The 9,155-nt window shown below is 35.1% G+C and overlaps 1 protein-coding gene across 1 annotated transcript; it reads left to right on the forward strand.

The window, feature by feature from the left end:
• Positions 1-1,922: 1,922 nt before the first annotated feature.
• LOC100378738 (solute carrier family 49 member A3-like) lies at positions 1,923-8,786 on the forward strand. The gene is made up of 9 exons (XM_002739652.4): positions 1,923-2,188; positions 3,763-3,921; positions 4,840-5,136; positions 5,717-5,851; positions 6,108-6,224; positions 6,808-6,960; positions 7,324-7,481; positions 7,857-7,993; positions 8,110-8,786. Exons 1-9 carry the CDS (start codon positions 1,973-1,975, stop codon positions 8,259-8,261), a joined length of 1,524 nt encoding a protein of 507 aa, XP_002739698.1. The 5' UTR covers positions 1,923-1,972; the 3' UTR covers positions 8,262-8,786.
• Positions 8,787-9,155: the final 369 nt, after the last annotated feature.

Genomic DNA, 9,155 nt, shown 5'->3' on the forward strand with positions numbered 1-9,155 from the left:
GAAGTCCGAAAACGGGGACTATTAATTTGGGTTCGTCCGTCCGTACGTCCGGAGCTATATCTCGAACACCCATTGACGGATTTCATTCAAACTTTACATGAACACAATACATAATGTCTAACATATGCGCGTCAAGTTACTTTTTGATCGGAGCCTAGTGAATATCTTAATGCTAATGAAAACCCGTCCCACAGGGTAATTCTTACTAAACTACGCATTAGTGTTCATAACCTTAACATTGGAAAAATTAGGCATAATCCGTCTATCTCCCCTGTATGTTTTCGTACATGTCAATGTTGTACAAACCATACGGTGGAATCTGAATACCATTTCGTCACTGGGTGTACCAAACTCAACCCGGGAACTCAACCCGACAAGAGATAAATCCTTTTATCCTACATTTAGTATGTTAAACAGCACCCATAAATTCTACTGCTCACTGGGTTGGCTCATACCTTTATCAAATGTACAATCTTAGAGAATACTTTGTTGCTGTGTAATTTTCTGTATGTTTTTTGTTTTACCCATACCTCCAGAAATGGAAGGTTGTGGTCAATAAAGTTATATACATGTACTGCGTGTGCGACTCGAGCCAACGCTCGCGTATGATTTTATTTTGTGCTCCTACTTACGATAAAACGGTATGGTCATTGAATTACCTTTTGCACATGAAGTATTAACACCTTTTTCTCTATAGTAAACAAATATTTCGTACTGAGTTAGTCGGCGATTTGTGAATGAATGAAAAAGAACGTGGTAATTCTCCTTAAGTCTACCTAATAAGCTACTATCTGGTAAGGACCATCGTTTAGTTCCTAACTAGCACGGAATATTAAAAGAAAAATGAGTTAGGAACGGCGAATTGCCAGACAAAAATAGAGCTCTAAAGTAAAAATATATACTAGTGGGAAATTACCAGAAATGTATGTTCATTTTGTACAATTTTGTCACGTGACCCGATACATATTTATCCCAATCTTCACAATATGTGAGTCTATCAACCCATGGAGCTCCATGATCAATCTATGGCAGAAGCTGCGTAAGTGCCCGAAAGAACAATAGAAGTAATTTAGACCATACTATTAACCATTGCTCAGGGCGTACATTAGCAACATTTTTAATTTACCACATGTAGACCTTCATTCGTATTTTAGAAAAAAACCATGTTTCAAGAAAATTGTAGGTAGTAGCATTTGACCCCATTATCGTAGATGGTAGGGAGAACTCATGGTCTAAGTCACGCGTGAATGAACGCAGTGCGAGAACATGTAAATTTCTTGAATTATTTAATGAGCATGTGGTGATTCACGCGTGACTCCTCATACTTTGAGAATGTTCGCGGTTGGTAAGACGGAATGTTATATAAAGAAAATATTTGAACCATTGTGTGATTTTGTTTCGATAAAGACAATTTCGTTGATTAATAGACAGTGGAATATAGTACCACAACAGATCTTAGATGGGAGTGTAGTGCATACAATTAGTTTTAGATGATATTAGTTTCAAAAACTTAATGAAGAATGTAAGTTCATATATTGATTACAGCCGTTCTGAGAATTATTGCAAAGTTGCAAGTCATTTTGCTAACTGACTGTCCGAATAATTCCCAGGAACGGCTGTAAGTTTTTAGACATTTATTCTATTATACCTTTTGCCAAATATGTATATTTTATTTTGAAAGTAGTGATAGTTATAGTTCTGTTTCGTGACCATACTGCTGTATGAACCATATATAGTGTTGTGTCAATAAAATAAAATTATTATTTGATCGACCGTCGACGGAATAAAATTCTGAGTGACTGTAAACAAATATGCAAATTAAAGTTTTACCGACCAGAATGTAATTTGTTGAGCAGCCGCAGTGACACGGGTCAATGGGAGTTCACAGTTCATGGGAATTTAATCAGGTGACAGTACGACATGACTATAACGTGACGACGATATTCGTGATACGATTCACCACCATATCAACATGAGCCTGGATAGTGAATCTGAACGGGAACAGCTCTACAAGGACGAGAAGACCGACTTTCAGTACCGAGAGATACAGCGCAACCACAGTGATGGTCAGTTATCGTCGGTTCAGGTTCCCGCAGTTAACGCTGTCAACGTAGAAGAGTTCAAATTGTACAAGCGACGATGGTTTGTTCTATTGTTGGTTACGTTGCATGCTACGTCTGCACAAATGGTAAGATTACTGTTGTATGTGTATGTTTCTTAAAAACGTCAAACGTACCGAATTCATCCGATTATTATTATGATTGTTGAGTCACATGAGCCGTTGACCTCGTCGACTATGTGACATAGAATTTAACGGGGTGAGGTGCAGAAAGTAGCATCCGGCATTTGAATTATGGGTAGCTACGATACATGTATATGCAACACAAATACGAGCTCTGGGCCCCTGATTTCATTGAACCAGTCCTATATAGAATCAGTTGAACGGTTGGTACCTATTGTTATACACAGCCTAGTGTATAAACGAAAACAAAATGTCAACTTTTCCTCACAGTGATTTATTAATAATAATAATAATAACTTTATTACACTAATATGACATCAGAAGGCGCAGTATGGTAAATAAAATACAAATCATAAAAAAGCAGCTTTTACTATGATAAGATAAAATTAAAATTAAGAGATGTTAAAACCTTAATAGGAAATAAATTAATGTTAATTACAGAATTCTCCCAATGTAGAGGTGATAGCTTTCATATACTTGATGTATGTTTTGCTTTGTTTAGAAACCTTGCTAGGGGTATAATGCACGTCATTATTTTAATGAAATTGTCTGTTTTATTTAGTTTATTTTTAATTCCTATTTCTTGGAACAGTTCCCCTCTTTCTTTATTGAAAAATTCAGTCTTAGATAAAATGTTCTTCGTCCTCGTTTACAAAATCGCTCTTCTGCGGGAATGTTTGGTCGTTGCTGTCTGCCTCTTTCAATTTCTAAATTATGATCACTAAGCATAAATTTACTCACAATTCTCCGAAGGCTGAAGTTTGTTATTTCGGTTAGGTAAGTTTCTATTTTCAAAAACGATTTAAACGATTTACATGTTCTCATTTTATTGCCATCTTTACCATTTTTACTGTGAGGAGCTTTCTATCCATATTTTTTCATAATCTTTTGTGAGTTTTATTTTAACAACATTTGAGATTTGATCAATGTTATTCACTTTATGTTTTAATTTTATTGTTTCAAAGTCATTGTGGCCCATTATATTTTCTATATGTTTTATCCAGCTAGAATTACTCTTAACTGCTTCATCGAGAGCACATTTAAATATATGGTTATCAGATAGGACATTCAGCCTAATATTTAGTTGCCAATGTTGATGCCTTCAGTCTTATTGGCGTTCTGTCATGTTCTCCTTTAATACCGATTACTGACGTAGTTTTACTTACAAGTTTGAAACGATAAAATTGATTATAGGTTTGGTTTAGGTTATTCTCGTCTTAGACTAGTATATTTTAGTATTTATGCATAATCACCATTCGTATGCCTGAGTTTCAACATACTGTATTAAGTAAGGTATTATATCGATATGTATAGGATATTTTATGGAGACATTCCATACATAAATACTTGTTATCAGACCAATTCAACAAATATAGTCTTACAGTATTTTGACTAATTGTGACTGTCACTAACTAAAATCGTTCGCAGCATAATATCATGATTTGTGTTGTCTTAAAAATGCAATAATCTGAGTTTTTCATGTATATATTAATCATGCGTTAATTTATGTTGTATTTCAGATTTGGTTATCTTTCAGTCCCGTGGCAACCGAAGCGGCTGAAGTGTATTCTGTCAATCCGTCGAGTATTAATCTGTTTTCACTGATATATTTAATTCTATCGATTCCAATGGGGTTTGTGGCAACGTGGCTCCTGGATACCTTCGGCATTAGACTATCGGTAAGGCTGTGAATAACTACCTTGTTGGGGAAGCAGCAGAGTTAAAACGTTGTAAAAATTGATCTGTTATTCAGACTTTCTTCAAAAAATGACGAAGCATGCTACTATAGCAACCTATACGTTTTCTGAAAGCTTATAGGCGAATACGGTACTGCAAATATCGTACTAATGTTTATCTAGAAGATTACCTGGGGTCATTTGTGCGATTGTGTTTTTTTTAACTATTCTATCTATTGAAAACGCAGTTGTATAATCTCGCGAATGACCTTTAATTTGATACGTTAACAACTCTGTGACCCTCCTGTCTGTGTTTGGCAACGGATTATCAGTAGAACGTCGTAGCTTGAAAAAAAAAACACAAATAAAGATAAGACGAGACGCGATCATACAAAATAACAAACGTGCCTGAATGGAAGTGTTGAAAAAACGGTATTTTCAACTAGTTGAAATAGTAAATAATATACAATAATTATTGCGAAATTGGCCGTTACGTAATAAAGTGAACAAACATTGCTATAGTATATCAGGGAGCTGTAATTATTTATCGAGCAACATTCTGTTTTGTGCTGCGTTTTCAGTATTTTTCAACGTGCAATATCAAATAACTTGGAAAATACCTGTAAACATTATCGACGTAGTGGATGTTAAATCTCGCCTACAAAGAGAACTTCGAAAGAACCGTGATCTTCCGTACTCTCGCGTCCTGAAACATTATGTGATCGATGAGATTACCCGTATATCAGATTTTCCACAATCTATTTCGCAGTTTATATGTGAGATAATATTGTTGGACGTATGAGATCCTAAATTTTCTCCTTTGAATGTTTTACTTATATATTCCAATGGAGATCGAATTAACTGGGCTATCAATGTCTGGCTCATTACAAATTGCTAAACTATTTTTGTTTTACTTTCAAGTTAATTCTAGCATCATGGGTGAATACTATCGGTGGCATCATTAGAGTACTCAGTACTATGGATTTTGTCAGTTCCACATATACATTTCCCGTGGCAATGGCTGGTCAAGTGGTTGCAGCTATGGCATATCCCGTATTCATCTCTTGTCCGTCTAAAGTCTCTAATAAGTGGTTCCCTAAAAACCACAGAACGTTTGCAACGATGGTGGCGTCGTTTCCCGGTGGATATTTGTTTGCCAACCTCATATCTCCCAGGTTGTTTAAAGACGCTGAACATCTACATGGTATGCAGTTATTGGTGAGTTTTTATTTCGCTTTTCGATGTTTGTAAACGTTTTACTTTTGACGCATAATGTTTTATTTTCGTCGGATGAAGAATGAAAGCATGTGCATGTGCGGGGATTGTTATTGTATGTACCAAAAGCTTAAGTTTATTGTTTGAGGAGAAGAATACTTGAATATGAGCTTCATAAACAACGTGTTTAGTTCGTGATAAAACATAATCAACATGCAGCGTAAAACAGCAGCATTAACAATCCAATGTTCTCATCCATCCATAAAACTGTCTTTTGCGAATCCATTGTGATTAAATTGCGTCAAATATAAATATTTAGTTTAGTTTACTCAATATGTTCGTTACATAAAAAAATCCAAGTGATGTCTATATCAAGGATACGTTTGTGTATGTACAATGTATGGTTAGTTATCCAATTATCAATTATTACTTGAGAATGTTACATTTCGCCCTAATCGATAGTTGGGAATCGATTATAAATTGAGAGGTTCGAAATAACCACTTCGCTACATTCCATACAACTTTTAGTCGCATACTATCAAACAAAAAAATTTACATTAATGTAATTAGTTTGCACTTTCAGCTAATTGTTTATAGCATTCCTGCTGCTGTCGGGACAGTCCTTGCAACATTCGGTATGTGTAGCAGTGTACCACCAACACCGCCATCAGCGGCGGCACAGCAGCAAGACGAACCATTTTGGCCCGGTCTGAAAAAGGTGTGTAGCACGGTGTAGGTCAATAACATCGAATATCATTCAAGAAGATAAATGTAAAATAACAGACAATTAGATATAATTAGTTAGTTCACATTGCCAACAAACTGTCGTAGGAAAACTATTTACACTCTTATCATGATGAGAGATGCCATTAGCTAGATAGTTAGCGATTTGTTGGGCTGCGTTGGGTTTTCATTGTGAACGTATTGTATGACACTCAGTAGTCACTGGTTATTTGTGTATCTTCTTTTCTTAGATATTACGAATTAAAGCTTATTGGTTGTTATTGCTGTGTATCGGGTGTGGTATTGGTTTATTCAATGCGATTATTTTGTTGTTGGAACAGATACTTTGCTCCAATGGATATCCTGTGGTAAGTTTAAACTAATGTACACAGATGTTGTAGATTCAATTGCTTATCGGCGTCAACCTTGTTTTTTGCTAATTTTTGCATAAACGCGAATCTCCGGACGTGGCTAAACTTTGCATATTAACCGCATTGAAACAAATGTAATGTTGTAATGGCATATGATTCACCTAAACGCATGGACTGCTGACAGTCTCGGGGATAACAGGGAGCAGAACACATTGACACAACTTTTAGAGCTATTTCTGGCCTGTTTGAGGCCAGGGGTTGATGGTGGAGATTTGACAATTGTACCCGTGTTTTATCATTTTCGCCCACTAAGATTTGTTAATTTGGCCATCACTTCACCACAAAAAAAGGAGTATGTTTACATCGAGCTCACGAAACGACGATTCGGACGATGATGTTTTATGTCATAACAACCTTTTAAATTCGGGTATTTTTTGTGGAAGATAAAAAAAACGTGGATCTTATTTTTGCACTGCACAAGAGAACTATTTTTCGACCGCTCGTGTGCCCTAGATTTGCAAATGTCGTATTAAAATATTTCCAAATGTCGCATTCAAATATTTGTATATTTTTTTTTTAGATTTTTTCAGGTATATGTGGAGCCTTAGTCATCGGCGTTGGATTAATTGGAATGATTACATTCAGTCTTATTCTTGATATAACCAAATTATACGAAGAAATTACTAAAATTGCCATGGTTATTGGTGTGTCATCAATAATCGTCTTTGAGATGGTAAGAAAACTGTGTCGGGAACAAGTTGGATGATGACTCGGATACATATATGTATATTTCATACCCATCATTGTCCTATGACCCACCTATTGAATATAATATATGCAACAGAAAGATCAGACGTAAATATGGGTTGATTTGTGAATAAGGTTTGATAAATGGCCCAGAAAAACGTACATTTCAATGATGATCCTAAAAGTCGCTTTTTGTTCAAAATGAACAGGATGGATACCAGACTCAATCATTCCAAAGTCTAATCCACATCAGGCCAATCTTTGTATTTTTATATGTCTGCAAATAACAGCTTTCCTATTAACAATCCTATAATCTCAGAAGTATGATATGAATTCCCGATACTTACAGATATTGGTCATTCCTGATATTGAACCAGTACTCATCGTTCTAGCATCGCTGTCTGGGTTTGGTATATTGGCATCAGTTCCACTGACACTAGAATTAGCTGTAGAAACAACGTATCCCATTGCCCAGGCAACATCAGCAGGATTAATAATCGTCTCGGGGTAGGCCAGCAAATATTGTTCACTTTGTAGTTTATGTCCGACATAGCACTCTTGAGAGAAAAAGAAACTAATTTTAACTTCAGTTAGCTTTTGATCGAAGTTTGAAAAGCCGTGGATTAGGAGATTTATATACTAATATCTATCGTATATTATTACAAACAGTAAGGTACCTTGTACCTTTATTTGGTTTTTCACAAACCCTCACAAATCCCGCATAATGATCATACATGTACAGATGGCATATTCAATATATATATAATATAAATATATATAACGTGATACTATGTGTATTTATCTGTCACATGCATGCGTGCTTTTTCAATGTCCATATGCGTCTACACGAATATTGTATTTTTGTCATTTCCTTGTTTTCAGTCATATACAAGGAATAGCTTACACTTTTATAATGCAAGCACTTAAACGACCATTACCGGAGTACAAAATAAAAACACAGACATGTGTTCAAAACGCAACATCGAGTCAAGATAAGGAACTACCACAAGATATGACAGGTATCAACATTTTACATGTTTCTTCCCATCACTCCATTGTTCAACTTTCTTGCAGTTCTGTTCGGAATACTGTTTGATTAAGAGATCCAATTATTTTGTCTTTGTTTTATTCACAGTATCCACCATGTTTTCTGGAGGTTTACTTGCTGCCGCTGTTATAATATTTATTGTATTTTTTAAAACTGATTGTAAAAGAAGGAAAATGGAACTTTCTGCAAGTGTAAATGTACAAAAGAAGGAAATCTCAGAACGAACCCCCGTGTGTTGAAAGTGCTGTGCATATAAGAAATAATACAAATAATAAAAGAGAAATATAAACAAATCTTTAGAAATGAAGAGAACTATAGTTCTGACCACATTTAATCTGGAGAAATAGTACACCGGAAATATCGATTGAATATAAAATCGATTAAATGTTAATATTAGAGGTCTCGATAATTGCTTCATATATTTTACAAAATTCAAATGGGAGAGATAGAATGTTGATTTTAAAAGTTATAAAGGAGGAATATGAAGAGGTTTAATTATTCCAAGGTTTGACTTTTGTGGTGTGGGGTTAGTGGGAACTTATTCCCCGTCATAATAAACACAGGTACATTATATTGAAGTACACCTGAACTCGCATTATAATGTGTATTGATGTGATGACTTTTTATATAAATATGAATAACCACTTGGCATTAAATGCTCTTATCATTTATACCTGAATTGTGTGACAATAATTGTGACATTACAATTTTAATAACACTGTTTATACCGTTTTGTAAATAAACCTTATGTATTTCATGATGAACCATGTCCTGCCTTCGTCATTGTCTTTCCTTTTTTTAATTTAATATATATTTCAAAATAATGAAGTTAGTTATTATGCAAATTTGGTTATCATTATGCTCTTAGTGTTATGTCAGTTATTTCCAAACATCGTTTGGGCATATATAATTTACAAACGTCTAAAAGCGTTCGTACAATGTATAATGTTACATTAAGAGTGATGCCACCCGGATATACCACGCGCCAATGTGAGAGGGAGGGGTCGATTAGAAAATAAAATGTAGGGATGGAATAATGACCGAGGTTACGAAGTCTAATTCAATAATGCACGTGTTTCAATAGAAGTGCCGAGAAAGGTTTCCCCTTCAAAACATCCTTGCAAAACGTCTGT

This window comes from Saccoglossus kowalevskii, chromosome 10 (genome assembly GCF_978046115.1).
Source record: "Saccoglossus kowalevskii chromosome 10, keSacKowa6.1, whole genome shotgun sequence".
Lineage (NCBI taxonomy): Eukaryota > Metazoa > Hemichordata > Enteropneusta > Harrimaniidae > Saccoglossus > Saccoglossus kowalevskii.